Source organism: Lactuca saligna, chromosome 6 (assembly GCF_052625555.1).
Source record: "Lactuca saligna cultivar CGN05327 chromosome 6, ASM5262555v1, whole genome shotgun sequence".
NCBI classification, from domain to species: Eukaryota; Viridiplantae; Streptophyta; class Magnoliopsida; order Asterales; family Asteraceae; genus Lactuca; species Lactuca saligna.
The window spans coordinates 177081660-177102827 of NC_136422.1; the positions used below are offsets into that span (position 1 = coordinate 177081660).

General features: G+C 40.2%; 3 protein-coding genes across 3 annotated transcripts; 2 read left to right on the plus strand and 1 right to left on the minus strand.

Annotated features, from left to right (window-relative positions):
* The first annotated feature begins 3018 nt into the window (after positions 1–3018).
* Positions 3019–4186, plus strand: LOC144999928 (Thioredoxin superfamily protein). The gene is made up of 3 exons (XM_078959076.1): positions 3019–3382; positions 3481–3570; positions 3966–4186. The coding sequence occupies exons 1-3, from the start codon at positions 3098–3100 to the stop codon at positions 4047–4049; spliced, it is 459 nt and encodes a 152-aa protein (XP_078815202.1). The 5' UTR covers positions 3019–3097; the 3' UTR covers positions 4050–4186.
* A 10790-nt stretch (positions 4187–14976) lies between these two features.
* On the plus strand, positions 14977–16140 carry LOC145001284 (Pleckstrin homology (PH) domain superfamily protein). The gene is made up of 2 exons (XM_078960653.1): positions 14977–15406; positions 15656–16140. Exons 1-2 carry the CDS (start codon positions 15086–15088, stop codon positions 16013–16015), a joined length of 681 nt encoding a protein of 226 aa, XP_078816779.1. The 5' UTR covers positions 14977–15085; the 3' UTR covers positions 16016–16140.
* On the minus strand, positions 16024–19277 carry PPK1 (putative protein kinase 1). The gene is made up of 5 exons (XM_078960652.1): positions 18880–19277; positions 17349–18478; positions 17033–17233; positions 16782–16943; positions 16024–16691 (listed from the first exon to the last, which is right to left on the minus strand). The coding sequence occupies exons 1-5, from the start codon at positions 19034–19036 to the stop codon at positions 16146–16148; spliced, it is 2196 nt and encodes a 731-aa protein (XP_078816778.1). The 5' UTR covers positions 19037–19277; the 3' UTR covers positions 16024–16145.
* Between the last annotated feature and the right edge of the window lie 1891 nt (positions 19278–21168).

Below are 21168 nucleotides of genomic sequence, written 5' to 3' on the forward strand. Positions count from 1 at the left end.
GGTTTTCTTCACACAACGCCTACTCGCCGAGTCCAGGTTTGGACTCACCGAGTTGGCCACTTAACATGCGACCTGAGTCGCGACCCTACTCGCCGAGTCCACCCATGGACTCGCCGAGTTACCCTTCAAATTTACACTTTGAACCCCGAACTTGCACTCCTGGACTCGGGATGTTACACATTGGGCATTCTTGTGGCCCCGCTGATTGCAATGAGAGCAGATCAAATTTGATCTCTGGGTGGTGGTAGCAGTACAATCCATGTTGTAATGACCAATCCGGTGGCACTTGAAGCAACCAGAATCACCACCACTACCAATCCTACATGCACATCGTGTGTCCTACTGCACTTACCACAGCGGCTACTATCCTGATGACCCATCAATCTTGAATCTGATACCTTGGGCCTCTTGCCTGACCCCGTAGATATCTGAACCTCGTTTGGCTTCATTTTCCTCTCTACCTCTAAGTCGATCTCCCTCCCCCTGGCTCGAGCGATCATATTCTCCAGCATCTTTCAACTGGACCGACTCACAAGTTGTCTGATGTCTCTCCTCAACATCTCATGATATTGGGTCTTCTTCATCTCCTCATCTACTACATATTGCGGAACTAGAAGGGCCCTCTCCCTGAACTTGGAGGTGATCTCCGCCACCATCTTCGTAGTTTGCTGGAGGTCCTAGAACTCCTATGCTAGCTACTGCACCTCAATCACTGGTGCAAACTTGGTGTTGAACCTAGCTGAAAAGTCACTCCATGTCATCACATCAATAGCAACATCGTCTCCAATATATATATATATATATATATATATATATATATATATATATATATATATAATACCCATGCATCATCGTCTCCGATATATGAATCTTGCTATATATATATATATATATATATATATATATATATATATATATATATACCCATGCTCTGATAAATACTTGTATTATCTGCTCGAGCCGCATCCCATACAATCCTTCGTCGTTTTTGTCATAACTTTCATGTTTTAAGTCATATTAAGTCGACTATTTTGGATTTAAATCATTTTAGTCTTAAGTTCAAACCAAACTAACTTAAACATTTAAATCTTGCACCGAAATAGGACATAGACTGCCAAATAGTATGCTACTTAGAACATAAATAACATTCTACTTTTAACTTACGTCAACATAACTTGCATGTTACTATTACATCATACCATATATGTTTTGTAGTGCATACATTCACCTTAAACTTCTCTAACAGTTTCAAAAGTTACATACAAACGGGTATCACACCTAGGAATGGCAATGGGGCGGGTTCGGGGCGGGGCATGGATTCCCAAACCCGCCCCGATAACTTTCGGGTATCTTATCGGGGCGCCCCATTGGGTTTCGGGTTTCCCCGTCGGGTTTCGGGTATCTTATCGGGTTTACACTAACTGATAACGAAATCTTTATTCTCTTTTAGGGTACCCTAATGTCTTATAAAATATACATGTTCTAGCAACTCTTTTAAATTAAAAACATGATGCATCACTTTAATAAAATAAATTTGACGTTATATAAAAAATTATTTGATTTAAGTTTTGTTTAATACGTCAAAACACATAAAAATGATCATTAACACCAGATTGTTAATAACTAAAAAAATTATCTACGATAAGTATTTTATATTTGAACGTGTACAATTAACAGCAAAATTTTTTGAACATATTATATATATATATATATATATATATATATATATATATATATATATATATATATAATCGGGGCGGGGCGGGGCGGGGCGAGGATAACCCACTCCCTGCCCCGAACCCGATAAAAAACCCGATAACGACCCGTTACCCGACCCGAAATGATCGGGTTTCGGGTTTCCCCGTCGGGTTCGGGTTTTTTTACCATCCCTAATCACACCAAGCGATATAAAAAAAAAGTTAAGGTTTTCAAAATGGTAGTGAGGACTTCAACTATGTATCTAAGAGTTCTTACAGTGTAATAATATTCATTAGTGATATAAAGTTTCTCTTTTGATTATATTTGTTAGTGCAATAAATTATTGTTTGTATTTCTATTATGCCACTAACTGATTTCTAATCGGGTAAAACATTATCCAATCCTATATGACATCTATATGAAATCCAAAGTGACAAAGTTGTTCATGTACATTGTGTGCCCTAAATGGGATCCTAATGGTTAGGAGTGAAACTTCAAACGATAGCACACCCACAGTGTTACTAGTGTTCTACAATTAATCTTTTACGTAAGCCTTGTGACGTGTTGACATAAATTATTAATAAGAAGGTATAGTTTATATTTTTTTTAAATGTGTCCTTTATTTTTCTTAAAAAAATGAATATTATGATTTTAACCATTTCTTCTTATTATTATAACAAATGATTATGTTTTTTTTTTTTTAATTGAAGCGTTGAAATTGTAAAGAAGATAAAAACCCATTTGCATTTGGGTTTTCAAGGGTTGATTGTTGTTGGGTGTTCACGTGATTGTTGTCATTGTATTTAAGCTTTTATTAATTTATATCATCTTCACAAACAAAACCTTAATTTCGTTGATTCTATAACTATTACGATAATCATACTATTGAATTTTATAAAAATCTACATGGAAGCCAAATAGACATTATATGTGCACATTTTGTCATACTGGATGTTGTATTGTTTTATCCAATTGAAATCGGTACTTATGAAAGACAAACCGGTAATTACTAAAAAATATTTTATAAGTTTAATTCGTTAAAATATACATGAAACTTGACGATTACTAAAAGACAATTTTGTAACATAACGGGTTAAAATTATAAAATATGCATTACTAAAAGACAATTGTGTAACATAGCGGGTTAGAATATACATAAAGCTCAATAACAAGTTAAACTCAAACCTTAACCTAGTATATATTTGGGGTCGCATTTGTTTTCTAATTTTGAACTTGAAAAAAAAAAAAAAGTTAAGTTGTGGGTACAAAACGAGCATATGCAAGAATTGGGGGGCGTTGAGACTATTTTAGACTTTCGTTTTTGACAGTTTTTTCTCCCTATCAACAACAGCATTGGAAAATTGGGCGTTTTCACGAGGGTAGAAAAAACAGAAGAAATATGGCCGCCGCGGCGATTGCACTGCTACCAGCAAGACATACATTACCGGCGACCATGATGAACTTTACTCGCAGGCTGAATGTCAAATCCGGGAGCCCCACCACCTTTTCTGTTACCTCCTGCAGTTACTCTTCCTCCTCCGAATCCGCATCAAGAAAGCAGCTGATACTTTACTCCAAGCCTGGCTGCTGTTTGTGCGATGGCCTCAAAGAAAAGCTTCATTCCGCCTTCTCTCTTTCTTCTCCTTCACCTGATTCCTACTCCCTCCATGACGTCGAGTTGCAGGTAGGTACCTGGTACCATACCTCTTTCTCTCTAATCCCCCATGATTGCCGTTTCAATAATCCTTAAGCTACGTCTTACCATTTATGATCGTGTATCAGATTAGGGATATAACTAGCAATCCTGAATGGGAAAGCGCATATCAGTATGAGATCCCGGTCTTGGCAAGACTCCGTTCTGATGGCACCGAGGTTAGTCGATTTGTGCCCTAATTAAATACAAAGATACCACACCTTTAACAGGCTAAGTTTTCAACTTCTGAATTGATACATCTTCGATTACAAGTAGTCGTTTATGTTTTAATTAAACGCATATAAGGGTTTTCTATTAAAACAGGTTCTTCAAAAGGATCCATGGATATATTTGCACTGATATATGAAGAAGAGATTAGTAGTTTAAGATGATACCAAAGATAATGCTAACAACTTTAGCTTGTCATTAGAACAGATTTGACATTGATACACAGTGTATCAGACACATTGTAGGTTGCAACTCATAGATGAAGAAGATGAAGTTAGATTTTGGTTTAATTTAATTTTGTATCAGTATTAGAAATTTGTGGTTGATGAAGTTTGTGGTGTTGCAGGAAATAATTCCTAGATTTTCTCCTCGTGCTGCAGTCGACCACATCCAAACGAAATTGGCAGCTGCTTTGAGTAAAGACAATTAGATAATAGATATTGTTATGCTTCCAAGTTCCATCTCATTTCATAAAGATAATGAGAATACACAAATGTCAAAAATATTGATTGCTGATCATATTGTTATCAACTCATTGGTCGTAATATAAAATGACTCTTTTATCCCTGTTTACTTGTACATTCGAGTTTTATTAAACTCAACCAATGAAATTCACTGCATGTTATTTGTGTTTTTGGTAGTTGCCCCCACAAGTGTTTGAGTCTTTGCATTGTGTACATGATTAACATTGCTTTTGGGGAATATAATGAAAAAAAACTATATAAATTACTTTTATTTGTATAATCTTCACTATATATTCATCTTTTTAAATTTTCAAAGCTTCAATTGAATATATATTTTTTAAAAATTTAAAAATATAAATGTTGACCTGATAAAAACAATCTTCCTAGTACACAACAAGGCAATGAAGAAGGAAACACACAGTTAATCACACTTGTGTATCTAATGAAGAAGGAAACACACAGTTAATCACACTTGTGTATCTGATTAACATAAAAGAACGGATTACAAAGGAAGCCATAAAAAGGCATAACTGAAAGAAAAGATAGCTGCTACTACACTACCACTAACTAGAAAACATGAAACTACAACTTAATAAGTGGCCACTATCTAGAGGAGAAAATACTAGACAAATTAAAATAAACAAAAACTAAAGTAAGGATAGTGGCAAGCACGTTAGCTGCTTGCTTGAATCTAGATGTTGCTCATTTAATATTCCCTCTCAACATCAACTTCTACCATACCCATCATGTTGCTGAATTCAATAAGTTTTTCACTTGCTAGACTCTTGGTTAGGATATATGTAACCTGCTTAGTAGTCTTCACATATTGCAAGTCTATTTCGCCCATTAAGACCTTCTCTCTAATGAAGTGGTAGTGAACTTCAATATGCTTGGTGCGAGCATGAAAGGTGGGATTCTCAGCTAGTTTGATAGAGGACATATTGTCACATAAAAGTGGAATGTTGTAATCAACTTCCTGGTTTAGATTCTTCAACAATTGAACAAGCCAGGTACACTCTTGAGCTGCCATGGCAGTAGCTCTATATTCCGCTTTAGTTGTGGACAAAGACACAGTGGGTTGACATTTGCTACTCCATGATATGATGCTAGACCCAAGCATGAATACATAGCCAGTTGTTGACCTTCTTGTATTCAAGTCACCAGCATAATCAGCATCACAAAAGCCCATCAATTTGCAATCAGGTTCCTTCTTGAACTGAACACCATAGTTCAGGGTAGCTTTGATGTATCTTAATACTCTGCATGCAGCTCCAAGATGAGGCTTTCTCGGATTCTGCATAAATCGGCTTAAAACACCAACTGCAAATGATATATCTGGTCGCGTCAAGGTGAGATAAATCAGGCTTCCCACTATCTTTCTGTATAGTGTTGCATCTTCTATCTTACTTCCTGACTGTGCACACAGTTTAGCATTAGTATCCATGGGTGTCACTGCTGCTTTACATTCCAACATTCTAAACCTCTTCAACAAATCAGTACAGTACTTTCGTTGATGCAAAACTATGCCTTCATCATCATAACTTAGTTCGAGTCCTAGAAAGTGTCTTAGTCTTCCCAAGTCCTTCATATGGAAACGAGTGCTCAGATTCTCTTTGAGTTGACTGATCATATCTTCCAAGTCACCTGTAATTATCAAGTCATCTTTGGTTCCAACCTTCTTCGCAAATAAGCTAGCATCTGCTGGAGTACTTATATACCCGTTATGTTCAAGGAATTCAGCCATTTTTCCAAACCATGCCCTTGGAGACTCTTTTAGCCCATACAAGGCTTTCTTAAGTTTACACACATAACTTGGATGACTTTTACTCTCAAAACCATGAGGTTGATCCATATGAATCACATGGTCTAAGTCTTCATACAGAAAAGCGTTGCTCACGTCCATTTGTCATAGATTCCATCTTTTACTTGCCACCAAAGCTAGCAAAACTCTAATTGTAGTTATCTTAGCCACTAGGCTAAATGTGTCCTCATAATCCAGTACGGATCCTATGCTTTCAGTAGTACAGATCCCGCTCGGACTCGCCGAGTTCATCATTGGACTCGCCGAGTTGCCCTTAAAATTAGGGTTTTCTTTCCTTTCTTGGCCTTCCAAACTTTGGGTGTTACAACTCTCCCCCACTTAAACTAAACTTCGTCCTCGAAGTTTGCTATGATCCACCGCCTGTGATCTGCCTTCAATACCCCACCATTCATTCTAATAGCAGCTGCCTACCTTTGTTGGCCTTCCGCTCAGTCATTCAGACTAACGTCAATCCTTACGGATAATAATCTCGGGTCCATCCTGACCCTGAACATTCTGGAAACACAACTTACTCAACCGACAATTCTTCTGGTACTCTCCGAGTACTGCAACTAAACCCATAGGGGTTCAACCCTTCTTTCCTTGCGTGATTTCCTTGCCTTCCCAAGGCAATGCTCCATAACCATCTATCTCCTCTGCCACTGTGAAGACCCTGTCCTCACCCAATCTATTACTCCCGTTACTCCGAGTACGGGTCATTGTCGCCAGTATCCACTAGGCATTCCTTCTACTATCCTTTGGTGTCGAGCACCCCCGCGATCAACTAATTGAATTCCACCATACGCTGCATACTCGCACTGCTACTGACTAGAAATCTTGCTATTCCTTATTTGGCTTCCGGATGAACTAAGACCACCCTGGTCCCTACCAACCTATCAATATCTGGACTACCGACTCCCACCGATCGCTGGCCCAACACAACCACTAGTCACTCCCAGCGACATTCGAAGAAACTTCAACCACCTATACTAATCAGTCCATTCTACCATGCTGGCACTACAATTTCCTGGGATCCCCGATCCCCTATCTAGACACTAAGATCCCTACCAGGTCCCACTTGTGCTGCTAAAACTCATGGGCCTCGCCCACGGGTCTCACCCGCCCCTATCCTTCTAGTCTCGCTTGCCTAACTACTCTCGTAAGGGCCTCCCCCACGGGTCTCACCCAACCATACTACTGAGCATCCCTGCTCTCAGGTCTCACCTACACTGCTTATTCTCATACGGGTCTCACCCAAATATATCCTAGAACGGCTTCTCCCAAGGTCTCACCTCTCAAGGCTATACAGGCAAACTCCTTACCATTCTCATCCATTACCCATTCCTGGTCCCTATCTGAATGCTAGGAGATAAGGGCCTCCCCCCGACTCCGCCAACGAAGCTACTACTGAATGCTACGGCTTACCCGCAGTCTTACATCACCTCTTACCATCGTCTGCTAGTGAATGCTACGGCTGCCCCGTAGTCTGACAACACTTCCCACCACTGACTGCTAGTGAATGCTACGGCTGCCCCGTAGTCTACATCACTTTCCACCACTGACTGCTGCTGAAGAAAGTCGAGGCTCTCCCGCCACTCTTCCATGCTCTACATGCTGCTTCTGCCACTGACTGCTAACACGAAAGCATCCCATGCTATTTGACCTCAAGATCTCCATTCTGACTCACACGAGTCCTACAGGCGAGCCTTCACCGGAATCCGAACCACATACTCACCATTACCATTTACACGCACGGACTGATGGGGAGTTTCTCAAACTCCCAACCCTGAACTATTCAATCCATCCAATGTTGAACTACCTCTTTTCCTTCTCAGAAATCGCATACTCGTTCTGGATTTGCGTGCTCTTACCCTTGTACACTCGGAGGATTCTCCCCCACTTCGATCCTGCTTACACCTCGATGCTCAATGAAGAGAAATCCCAATCCTTGCTACCATTCCATAATCAATCTGCTAAGGAATCCCACGCTTACCATAGCTAGGGATCTAACTAGTCCATTTCTAAAACTTATACGGCTCCGAACTAGCGAGACATACCGAGTCCCTCCAAGACATGCTACAGTTACTGCACCCTAAGTAACCTTCTTTGATAGAACCCATCCCTTAACTACTAAGCAGATATCCAAGGTATGCAGATGGCATATAACTCGATCACAATCAAACCGCTCAAAATGAAATGCTCATACCGATAATGATGCAGAAACCATAACAATATAACATCATGCACAAACAAAAGAACTGAAAACGGAAATCGCATACCTGCAACGTCCGGCGCTGCTCGCGTCTCCAAGGTAGCCATCTGAAAAGCCCAGCCTCCTACTGCAGGCGCCTCGGCACGGCCCTGACGGCCGTCTGTGATCCTCAAGGTTGCAGCGGCAGGTGCCATCATCTGTCCTGCTGAAAAGAAATTGGGGCACTGGGCCTTCTTGTGGCCCCGCTGATTGCAGTGAAAGCATATCAAGTCTGATCCTTGAGTGATGGTAACAGTACAATCCCTGCTAAAATGACCTGTCCGACCGCACCTGAAGCAGCCAAACTCACCACCACTACCACTCCTGCACGCGCCCCCGTGCGCCCTGCTACATTTTCCGCATCGACTGCGGTCCTGATAATCCCTCGATCTCGAATTCGATCCCTTGGGCCTTTTGCCCGAACTCGCGGCTACCTGAACCTCATCCGACTTCCTCTTCCGGATCTGTTCCAAATCAATTTCCCTCTCCCTGGCACGAGAAATCATATCTTCCAGCGTCTTACAACCGGACCTGCTCACGAACTCCCTGATGTCATCCCTCAGCATCTCGTGATATCGAGCCTTCTTCATCTCCTCATCCGCGACATAGTGCGGAACAAGAAGGGCCCTCTCCCTGAACTTGGCGGTGATCTCCGCCATAGTCTCAGTGGTCTGCGTCAAATCCAGAAACTCCCGGGCCAACTGCTGCACCTCAATAATTGGCGAAAACTCCACCCTGAACCTAGCTAAGAAATCACTCCAAGTCATCGCGTCCAACGCGGAATCATCACCCAAGGCATGCCCAATCTCTTCCCACCAATCCCTCGCTCTGTCCTTCAGAAGACATGAAGCGAGTCTGACCTTGTCCTCCTCAGGACACCGGCTCATACGGAACGCGTTGGCAACATCAGCCAACCATCTGCTGCTAGCGATGGGGTCCCTAGCCCCATGATAATCTGGTGCCCCGCAAGCCCTAAACTCCCGAAATGTCAAGGTACGCGCTCCCATCAATGCCATCATCTCAGTACGGAAGGCTCCCAGCCTCTCATCCAAAATCTCCAATATACCCTCCTTGACCGTGCCAAAGATCACAGGAGTCTGAGCTAGAATACTGCGCGTAACCTCAGCTGATATCAACTCTCTCATCCGCTCCTCGAGCTGCTCGCCCCCTGAACCCGAGCTCGATCCCTCTCCGGCGCCTGATCCGCTCGCTGGTCTCTCTCGCAACGTCACCATGCTGAAACATATAACATAACCACTATAAGAATACTCCTCACTGCTGCCAGACCAAACATACTCACTACCAGGTTCCCGGTCTTGTCTCGCCCTTTCCCGAATCGAGTACAGATCCTATGCTTTCAGTAGTACGGGCCCATAATACCTTCCACATCTATCCGTACTTTCCTCAAGAACTGCTTCGACTCCACCAAGTCCCTTTTTCTACTACTACTGCTCCCAGCACTACCTCATCCTAGGCTTACCCTAGGGAAACCTCTGACTCAACTCAAACCAACCCTCAGCTGCTGAAGGTCTCCTTGTGATTCCAATTAGCCATCACCTGGATACCATCACATGTGACGAGGCTCAGATAATCCTTCAAGTAGAGGACTCGTTCCTACAACGGCTGGACTCAAACAAGAGTTGTGCGATAGGACCAAATCCAACACTCTGAGATTATCCAACCCTGATCACATGTGACGTACCGTATCCACCTAATGGCTAACTCCCATCAATCAGAATCCCACAGTGCACAAAGCAAACAACATTTAGACAAAGGGAAAATCTAACCACAACATACTCAAGCAATCATATCCACATAGCAAGAATCTGAACTAACATGCAACACAACTCATTACCTCAGGCATAACCTAGACAGGCTATCTTACTACTATCTAATCAGCACTATCATGCAGATCAAAAGCACATATAATAGGCACATAAGGCATCATCCCTAGATCCTCAGTCCTAATCTAGCATGTTGTTCTATTAACTGATAATCAAAACATAGACTTGTATGGGTATTTTGGGGTACTTACTTGAGCTCGGTTGATTACATGCACCACACCTCTTTTCTCTATTCAAAGTTCTTTTCTTTCTGAATTCTTTTTGCTTTTCTAAAAGTGTTTTCTTTCTCAAAACTCTCTTTTTAAAAAACTGTCTTTTCATTTTGAAAACTTCTATACCAATTCCTCAGTTTGAGTTCAGACACACCCGAGAGCACGTCCGAATCCCTCAAACCAAGGCTCTGATACCAACTTGTAACGACCCAAAATTTAAGACCGAAAATTTCTTTTAATAAAACATTACTTTAAGCAAAGCCATCATTCCAAAACATAATCCGAGTATACGTTTTCAAAACACATGTTCATTATCAAAGTAAACATTCCCAGATTGTCTAATCTATGGTGTGTGCCATGCGATCACCCCGAGCTCTTCCCTCCGCTACTGGAACTACCTGAAACCAAAACCGAAAACCGTAAGCACGAAGCTTAGTGAGTTCCCCACCCTACCACATACCATGCATAACCACATACTGCATATACTGGGACACGCCCGCTATCTTGGGCCTCGCCCCCTACCTCGGGCCTCGCCGCTCTAGGCCCCGCCTGGCTTCGAGCCCCGCTCGGATACAGATCTGTTTTACTTAGGCCTCGCTTGTCACAGGGCCCCGCCCGCCAACAAATAATATCACAACACATAAGCTAAACTCATATGACTGATCTTGTCCTAAGGCCTCGCCTATCCTGGGCCTCACCCTTGTCCTGCTACTGATGAGTCATGGAACCCGTCCATCCTCCTACTGGTAGTGAGATACGGGCCCAGCCCACTCTCACTCCTTTTCTAGTTTGGGCCTCGCCCCTGTTCTGCTACTAATAAGATATGGAACCCCATCCACACTCTGCTATTGGTGAGATACGGGACCTCGCCCACACTCACCTCCCTACCAGGCACATACATGTATCACACAGACAACAAGTATAAACTATCATATAAACAAATCCTGGGGCACCCGCCCACTATTACTGGACCTCATCCTGAATATCATACTAGCATACTATGCTTAGGGCTAACCCCCGGGTCTTCTACCCGTAACTACATGGGCCGGCATTGTGGCCTTAGACCCATTCACACAAAAGGGAAACTCACATGCACCGGCTGAACTTGCTGATGAACTCACTAGTTGCTGCCTGACAACTCACTGAACTCCTGCTCCCCTTGCTCCCCGAACGACCAATATCAATGCAACACTGAGTCTAACTGACCCCTGAAAGACAACCAAGTCAACCCTGGTCCAAGTCAAAGTCCTGGTCAAGGTCAACCTTCCAGGTCAACCCTACTCGCCGAGTCACCCTACTGACTCGCCGAGTTCATAATTTCAGAATCCTTCTTTTCGAGTCGGTCCATGACTCGCCGAGTCTACCGATTTCTGAGTCCTGACCTGTCCAACTCACCGAGTCTCCATCCGACTCACTGATTCGAGTCTCAACTCGAAGGGTTTGGGGTTTCGCAACCTGACTCGCCGAGTCCAAGAACAGAGTCGCCGAGTACAAGGCAATCTTCATCTGACTTGTCGAGCTGTTCATCCCACTCGTCGAGTTGCTCCTCACCTTCATGCTAGTCGTCGAGTCCATACAAAGGACTCGTCGAGTCCATTCAAATCCCTTTACATGCAGAGGGCTTTTGAGTCATGCAGGGGTTCCAACTCATAGATCCATAGTCCCAAAGCTCAATCCTCATGTAAAGTTGCAAACTTTACGTATAACTAAAGAGATCTAGGCTCAAAACACTCTAGGGCTAGGTTTTGGGACAAAAGGGCTTCACCAACTCCTCGTCTTTTAATGCTTTATGGCATATTAGACCATCCCAATACTAGATCTGAAGTGGCAACAACATATCTAGGCCCCAAACTCGAATTAGGTCTCAAACAACCATAAAACCCCCCAAATCTTATAACAAAAGTAGATCTAGATGTAAAGGAGGGAAGATAGCAGCTTGTTACCTCCAAGATGAACACAACTGAAGTAGATCTCGGATCTACACCTCCTCCTTTGAAGCAACCTTCTTGATCTTCAAGTTCCTTTCCAAAGTTTCCTTCCTCCAAGCTATTTCTCTCAAATGATGGAAGCTCACACGAAATCAAGGGTTTACTGGTTCTCTAAGATGATATGGGGGCTGAGGGAGGGACATAACACCCTTTAAATAGGATACAACTCCCGGGATTAGGGTTTTCCTCGTTCAGACCAGACTCGCCGAGTCACATTGGCCGACTCGCCGAGTCGGTCACTTACTCCTCGACCCGGATCCCGCTCGGACTCGCCGATTTCATCCTTGGACTCGCCGAGTCGCCCTTAAAATTAGGGTTTTCTTTCCTTTCTTGACCTTCCAAACTTTGGGTGTTACATTCTTTATCTAAGATATCCCATTTTGTTGTGGGGTATTTGGACAAGTCAACTGCCGTTTGATCTTATTTGTTTTTAAGTACTCACTGAATTCTGTTGCGAGATACTCCCCTCCATTATCAGACCGGATGCAGCTGATTTTGTGTTTTGTTTCTCTTTCAGCTTCCGCTTTAAATTCCTTGAACTTGCCAAATGTTTCAGACTTTTCAGCCATGAAATACACCTAAACATACCTTGAGAAATCATCTATGAAGGTTACCATGTACTTCATACCTTTGATAGAAGGTTTCTTTACTGGTCCAAACACATCGGAGTGTACAAGTTCTAATGGTGCTCGAGACTTGTACTCTGATCTGCCAAATGGTTGCTAATGAGCTTTACCAAATTGACATCCGGCACATACAACATCTTTTCTGACTTCGAGTTTTGGAAGGCCCTTAACCATTTGTTTCTTCATCATGAGTTCAAGATTATCATAACTCACATGGCTCAGCCTCATATGCCACAAGTCTGCATTTTGGTGTCTTTTTGTTTTCTCTACATAAGCTGATTTTGCTGACATTACATAGATAGAATCTGATCTTCTACCTTTCAAAATGGGTTTTGAGGGGGTCTCAAATTCTTTAAAAATCTTCACATCATCCGGTCCAAATAACACATAATGGCCAGTGGAAGCTAACTGTGAGACTGAAAGAAGGTTCTTCTTCATACCTGGGACATGGTACACATTCTCGAGTGTTAGATCTTTGTTGTTATCTTCTGGACAGAACACTACTTCTCCAACATGTGCAATTGGAAGCTTGGAATTATCAGCAATTACAACCACTTTGCTGCCACCATAACTTACTGAACCTTGTAGCTTCTCATGTTCCCCTGTCATATGATTAGAGCAGCCCGAATCAACAATCCATTTCTCAAAACGGTTTCGATTGTTCTCGGTGGTTGCTGTAAGTGCTAGTGCATCATCAACATCTTCAACTTGTGCATACATCGCTTCTGCGTCCCACACCTCTTCCTCCTGTGCTGTTGCAGCATTCCCTTCTTCCACTTTCTCAAATCTACAGTTATGTGCCATATGGCCTTTTTGACCACAGTTGTAACACTTGTAAGGAAATTGTTTATTGTGACGGTGGTTCTTTGATCTTTCTTCAGTTAACTCTCCTTTCTCATGCTTGTAAGTCTTCTTTTCTTTTTCTTGATTCTTATTTCTGTCTGTATCTTTTCTGTATCGGTGATTTCCTGAAGATCTTTGTTTTCCTTTACCTTTCTCTACATACAAAGCTTCTCCATCATCCTTGATAGTTACCCCTCCCATCTGTTTCGTAAAAGCCTCCTGTCCAGCCAATAGATTTTCGAATTCAACAAGGGAAGGTTGAGTTGCCCAACCTTGAATTGTTGTTACAAAACTTCTGAATTCAGGTTTTAGCACATGTATGATTATTCTTTTCATCCTTGCTTCACCGATTTTAGAGTCTGGATCAAGTTCCACAATTTTTCTGCATGTAGCTTTAACCTTGTGAAAGTACTGTGGGATTGTCATATCTGTCTGGGAAACAGATAAGAGTTCATTCTCAAGAAGTTGCAACTTCGTATCATTCTTCTTTGAGAACAAGGTTGATAAGATATCTCATGCTTCCTTTGGGTTTGATGCATCTCTGATGTGCTCAAGTACATCTTCTTCAACGGTTATTTTTAGAACAAACATAGCTTTGCCAGCCTTGATCTTCTACTTACGTAAGATCCCATTATTGTCTTCCGCCTCAGGTTGCTTAGTTTCAGTCCCATTCACGACTTCCCACGGGTCTTTCCCTTGCATGTATGACGTGATGCAAGTAAACCATGTGTTATAGTTCTGATTGTTTAGCTTCTTAACACCACCAACGACCTGAAGTTCATCCATTGATACGCAAGCTCTGACACCACTTTGTTGACCTGATAAAGACAATCTTCCTAGTACACAACTAGGGAACACAGCAAGGCAATGAAGAAGGAAACACACAGTTACACACACTTGTGTATCTGATTAACATAAAAGAAACGGATTACAAAGGAAGCCATAAAAAGGCATAACTGAAAGAAAAGATAGCTGCTACTACACTACCACTAACTAGAAAAGAGGAAACTACAACTTAATAAGTGGCCACTATCTAGAGGAGAAAACACTAGACAAATTAAAATAAACAAAAACTAAAGTAAGTATAGTGGCAAGCATGTGAGCTGCTTGTTTGAATCTAGATGTTGCTCATTTAATAATAAATACTATTTTTATTATAATTATATTTTAAGGTTGCATGGTATCTAGCTCTTTTTATTTTGTAATTTCGCTTAGATCATAGATATTTTTTTAAAACTATTAACGAGGAAGGAGAAAATTAAAGATTGATTTATGACCACGAATAAATATGAGAAATACATTAATGGCGACAGTGGATATAACCTATCCTTATCCTTAGATTAACTGTTAATTCGCCTAAATAACCGCACACCATTTCTCTTTCTATTCTCTCTCCGACCAACCAACATCCATGATCCATCCACCATTGCCATTGCCATGTCCCCGCCACAAACCATGCCTCCTCCTTCTTCCGCCATCAACAACCACCATGTTCATCCTCATGTTGCAGAGCCACCACCAAATCCAATGGTAGGCACAAGGGTGGCAGGGATATTACTTAAATGGATAAACTGTGGGAAACGTTGGCGACCAAGATGGTTTGTGTTACAAGATGGTGTGCTTTCCTACTACAAGATTCATAGCCCCATTGCCACCAAAGAACCCGATAAAGAATGCCGGATCATTGGTACTCATAATCACAATCCCCGCCATGTTAATCCTCACCACCGCAAGCCCCTTGGTGAACTTCATCTCAAGGTTGTATCATAGGATTTGCATGATGCATTTGATCATATATTCATTCTTTTGTCGAAAAATTCAACTTTTGGTTGTTAGGTACAAAAATTAAGGTGTAGAATTCGTTATATAGCTCACTTCACAAGCGTGCACATGTGGTTTTATTGGGATTATAAAACCGTTGTTGGCTTTATTTAAACTTACCTGTAGATACATAATAGCCAAATATTTTTAAATACATAAGATATTTATACTGTATTTTTTGTGTAGGTATCATCTATTTGTGAAAGTAGATCGGATGATAGACGATTTTCAATATTTACGGGAACAAAAGGGATGCACTTGAAAGCGCACACACGGGAAGATCAAATGGAATGGATGGAAGCTTTAAAGGCAGTGAAGCGGATGTTCCCACGAATGTCTAATAGCGAATTGTTGAACCCTATAAGCAGTGTTACAACAGTGTCTACAGAAAAGCTAAGAGCACGACTATTGCAAGAAGGTGTAAACGAGGCAATCATTCAAGATGCCGAAAGGATTATGAGGAATGAGTTTTTAGCAATGCAAGATCAACTCGCACTTGTTCGGAAAAAAGTCGGACTTCTCATTGAAACTTTAGATATGTCATAGAGTAGGTGTTATCATAATTCAAATTCATATATATCTTCTTTTTTTTTTTTTTGAGAAAACTTTTTATCACAAACCTAAAACACCAAATTGTTGCTCAATACAAAAATACAAACTTTTACATACATATCAACTAATTAGATTCCGGTTTACCTAACAACTCCTTCAATTGAATACAAAGCCTCGACATTTCATCAAGCAACTTACATTTTTCATCAACCGATCCCAAACCGACCGGATCCGTCACCAATTCTTGAAGCCTCGAACACATCAACATCGCATTCCGATCCTCACGACAGGAATCGGAAACCAACTGAATAAGATTCCGGTCGGACACCGGAGCCGGAATCGGGGGGACAAGGAAAGGGTGTTGAAGGAGTTGAGGGATAGTCCATCTTTGTTTGCGGTCCCACGCGAGGCACTTCTTGATTAGGTCAAGAAGCCATGGATTTGGTGGAGGTGGTTGGTAATGGATTTCATGATTTGGATCTGTTATGACTTTGAATTTTGCCCAAAAAGTTGTGTAATCAGCAAATGGTGTTTTTCCATATACCATTTGGTAAAGGATACATCCGAGTGACCAAATGTCTGAGGGTCTACCGCATTTTATGGTGTTCCCATTTGCATCTGTTTCATTGCACATGAATGCTTCAGGGGACATGTAACTTAGTGTCCCCACCTTATATACATAAAAACAGGGTTAATGTCTGTCATATTTTGTTTACTGGACTAATTAAGTAAAAAATAAAGAGAGAGATGATTGAGTAACCTGAGAATCGCGTTGAATGTTTGTGGTGTCACTTAAAATAGCTTTTGCAATACCAAAATCTATAAGTTTGAGGGAGCCTCTTACAAGGAGAAAGTTGGCAGGCTTCAAGTCTGAATGCACAATGCGCTCCTCATGAATGGTTTTAACAGCTAAAAGTATTTGCTGCAAATACCAATGTACTTTTATTCATTTGTAAGAAATTGAAAAATGTAAAAACTGGAAGATGAGGGAGTGAAGGTATTGATAGAAACCTGCCAATAAAAACGAAGCCAGTTCTCATCAATGGTGGAGCTGGAAGTGTCAAGTTCCCTCCATTTGTGTGAGAGCATGTGAGCTAAATCTATTTCACCATATTCAAGTACCATGTATATACACCCATCTTCCTTCACTCTTCCATCTTTATTGCTCATACAACCACTCATCACTTCCTTCAGCAAAGCCTTATCTGTCACCTAAGAAGAAGATGAATGTTAGAAGCAGTCAAGACTCAAGACTGAATGAATGAATGAGAGTAAATGACAATTTTAGCCTTCTGTGTGGAAGTGATGCTACAATAAAATCACGTACCTCATAATCAATGAGTTGGATAATATGGTCCTTTCCCTTAAGTTTGTTTAAATATTCAATTTCCTGACAGAACCCATATGCAGTTGCATAGTCACGACCTTTAAGCTTTATCTTTTTCAATGCATAGATAGTACAATCTTGAGAAATTACTTTATGGACCTCACTACTTCCTCCACTTCCTATCTTTCCAAGCCTTTGATAGAGTTTTCCATTAACCTTAAAAAACAAATCCGGATCATAATTTCTCTTACGAGGTGCTGAAGCATCTTTCTTTGAAGAAGGCTTTTCCTGCTTTCCAGACTTCAAAGATGCTGATTTCACATCATTCTTTAAATCAATAGGATCAACTGAAAGTGGGTCCCCCTTGGTTGACTTGTCAGAAACAGGAGGAGGATCTTTAAGCATGCTAGAAGAAGAAGAAGACCCTGTTTCTTTACCTTGCTGATTTCTAGGAAGCTCACATTTGTTTTCAGGACAACTGTGTATTGTTGAATTAACCATGGGAGCATGAACTGAATTCACTAGTGTTGTGGCACAACAAGTTGAGCCAAGGTTTGAAGATGAAGTCATGTGGTGTCCAAAGTCACTTTGTAGGAAGTTTCTTTCATCATTAGGCCTTGAAGTAAGATCAGAATCCAAATTATGAACATTCTGGAGATTAGGATCATGATCGAGAACAGCTGGGGCATTTAGTTGATTATTTGTGTCACATTCCATTTCTGTCAATGCAAGTGAACCCATATGAGATCTTGCATCATTTTCCAATGCAAACTGAACCTTCTTTGGAGCATCAACTGGTAGAACTTGTTTGCATTGTAAGCATGGCAAATCAAAAGAATTTTTGTTTTTACAGTCACAGTTGAAACTAGGTTGACATCTCTGAGCATCAACTGATTTAAATTTCCCTTCTTCGGTAGGTGTGCCTGAAATCGAAGGTGGTGTGACTGAAGCAGATTCATGATTATAAGTGGTAAGAGTCGTCATATTCTTGGCCAATGGTTTTGCTGAAACATGATGAGATTCATCCGTTTTGGAATCTAGTATTGGGCTTGAGCTATTTAATGTTTCCTGTCGATGAGCCACTAATCGTCTAGGTTGGAAGTTGTTCAAGTTCATCCGAGGCATCATACCTGCAATGTGAAGAAAACCCTAAGTTGAAGGATCTGCAAATCAAATAAAATTCCCAACATAAACCAATAAAGAGAATCCGGATAGATGACACTGAAAACCCTAGGTTGGTGACCCGTTGAAAATTTCCAGCCACTAGGTGACCGCGAATTTGATGTATCAGCCAAGCAACAGAAGGACGAGAAGTGAGTCCTCTATCTCTAAATTAAGTCAAAGGAAACCCTAATTTTTACTAATAAATTAGACCAGTTGCTGAAGCCCTCGAAATTTGGACATGGGTAAAACAAAACCCTAATTTCATAATCTCGTGAGAAGCGAATAACTAAGATTTGAACTGCAACTATAAAACCAAAGAGAAATAGCGAGAGAGAGAGAGAGAGAGAGAGAGAGAGAGAGAGATTACGATGGCGCTTGAAGGCGGCTTGTACATTGCGGAGGAAGTCAGGGGGAGAAGAGTTGAAGGAAGATGAAGAAGAAGACGTGCTTGCGTTAAATGTACGGTAGAGATTGGGATCATGGTTGTGGTCTGCCGGAAGGTTATCCTCCTCCCTGCTGTCCATGGACGGATTTCACAGGCATTTCTGTTGCATATATTACACAGAAGGGAGACTAACTGAAGTTGAAAGCGGATGCCATCAAAGCTCTACGATCATCCATCGACCATGGCGGAGCAACTCATGAACAACGCCTCCACGAGCGTGTGTTTGTTTGTGTGTGTGAGGGGAGACTGGAGAGTGAGATTCCAATTTCAAAACATATGTTTGGCGCTCTCACTACGTCTATCATTATTTTTGGGTTAGTCGTATTCGTATATGCCTTTCCCCATTCCCATTCAAACTACTACCATATCAGTTTGTTTTTTTTTTCAACCTAAAACTTACGAAAAATATATCATTTTCAATCCATTGGATTAAAAAAAAAATACAAAAAAACAAAGATGTAAGCCTTAATTAGAAATAGAGTTACGCCTAAACGCTAGTACCTCCAAATTACCACTTCCTCTTGAGTGGGTTGGAGGGTTGAGAATGATGAGTTGTTTAATTGGTTTTACTAACCCGTTTTATTATTTCTCTCGTTTTTCTCTTGTATCATGTGTTTTATGATTTATACCTAAGATGTTTTGTATTTTATTTTTTAATTTAGTGAGTTGAAAAAGATAGGATTTTTATGTATTGTGGGTTGAGAAATATGAAAAAAAAAAAAAAAAAAACTAATGTGGAAGTAGGTTGGGAGGGAATGACTCGTTCCTCTTTTAGGGATGAGCGTAGTACGGTTCGATGCGGTTATTGGTCAAAACTTCACTGCTAACCGCAAATGCGGTTAATCCATTTTCAAGATTGATTGGTGCAGTTATTTTAATTTGTGGTTCGGTTTTTAACCGCATGGATTTGGTGCGGTCATTTTATGTAGTTTTTAACGGCAATTAACCATTTATAATTTTGCATGACTCGTTTGAATAATTAATATTTTTTTAAAAGGTTTTAATAGTTCTAACATGTTACTTGTAATAATAAAAACAGTTTAAGATAATTTACTTAAATCACAAACAATTAATATCTTAAAAACATCAAATCATTAGTAATTAACAATAAATACTTTAAAATTGTCAGATTTCACAATTTGAATATGTTAATAATTAATAAAAAAATGAATACAATATTATGATATATGCGGTGCGCTTTTTGAAAATTAACTGCACCGTAAATTTGCGGTTTTTGGAAAATAGAAAAAGCATACCATCGGTTTTCGTTACGATTGCGGTTTTTTCAGTTATTTTTAGTTGCGGTGCGGTTTTTATCCATCCCTACTTTTATACCATGATAATATTATAGGATAATTGACTTGCAAAAGTTTTTATTTAATCTGTCATTTAATTTTTTTTTTCAGATATTATATTTGGTCCTTTAACTTTTAGTTTTGTATTTATTTGATCATTTAATTCGTTTTAAGTTTTAAAATATTATTTTTTTTAAACGACAAATGATATATTATAAACAAGAAACAACTCAAACGAGAAGTTCCAATAAAATTACATGAAACACTTTAGGATATGGGATGAGCTCCAAGCAGCTCAATCAATATAGTCATTTTTAGATCTACATTTAATCTAATTAAAGGTATTAATATTGATATCATCTACAGTTAGCATAGTCGCTCGTGTCTCATTCCTAAACATAATATCATTGCGTGTCTTCCAAATCATCCAAAGAGTTGTGTAAACTAATGCAACCGCAACTTTTGCATCCTCTTACTTTCGACATCTGTCTTAAGTAAATCTAACAACTCTTCACAAGAAGAAGATTGCCCCTGAAGGCAAGAAAACCAAGTGATCAACCATTTCCATATAATCTTGGCAAAAGTGGAATTGGAGAAGAAAACATGGTTTGTCACTTAACTTTTAAACTTTCGCTAAAATGGTCACCATGACCGGAAATAATAGGTTTCAATATATATATATATATATATATATATATATATATATATATATATATATATATATATATATATATATATATATATATATATATATATATATATATATTTTTGCTATCTAAGGTCGTTGAACTTATTTTTTTTCACTAAATTTTTTTGAGCTATAATTAGTACTAAACTTTTGAATTTATGTTCATTCGGTTTTGTAATTTTTTTCAACAAGTCTTTTTTTATAACTTCATTTTTTGTTTCGTTTTTA

Excerpts from the sequence above, each read along its gene's own strand:
- LOC145001284 (XM_078960653.1), top strand. The coding sequence starts at position 15,086 with ATGTCCCCGCCACAAACCATGCCTCCTCCTTCTTCCGCCATCAACAAC. Across the intron at positions 15,407-15,655 it reads TTGGTGAACTTCATCTCAAG|GTATCATCTATTTGTGAAAG; the intron begins GTTGTATCATAG and ends TTTTTTGTGTAG.
- PPK1 (XM_078960652.1), bottom strand. The coding sequence starts at position 19,036 with ATGGACAGCAGGGAGGAGGATAACCTTCCGGCAGACCACAACCATGAT. Across the intron at positions 18,479-18,879 it reads AGCCGCCTTCAAGCGCCATC|GTATGATGCCTCGGATGAAC; the intron begins GTAATCTCTCTC and ends TTCACATTGCAG. Across the intron at positions 16,692-16,781 it reads ACATTCAACGCGATTCTCAG|GTGGGGACACTAAGTTACAT; the intron begins GTTACTCAATCA and ends TATGTATATAAG.
- LOC144999928 (XM_078959076.1), top strand. The coding sequence starts at position 3,098 with ATGGCCGCCGCGGCGATTGCACTGCTACCAGCAAGACATACATTACCG. Across the intron at positions 3,383-3,480 it reads TCCATGACGTCGAGTTGCAG|ATTAGGGATATAACTAGCAA; the intron begins GTAGGTACCTGG and ends ATCGTGTATCAG. Across the intron at positions 3,571-3,965 it reads TCCGTTCTGATGGCACCGAG|GAAATAATTCCTAGATTTTC; the intron begins GTTAGTCGATTT and ends GTGGTGTTGCAG.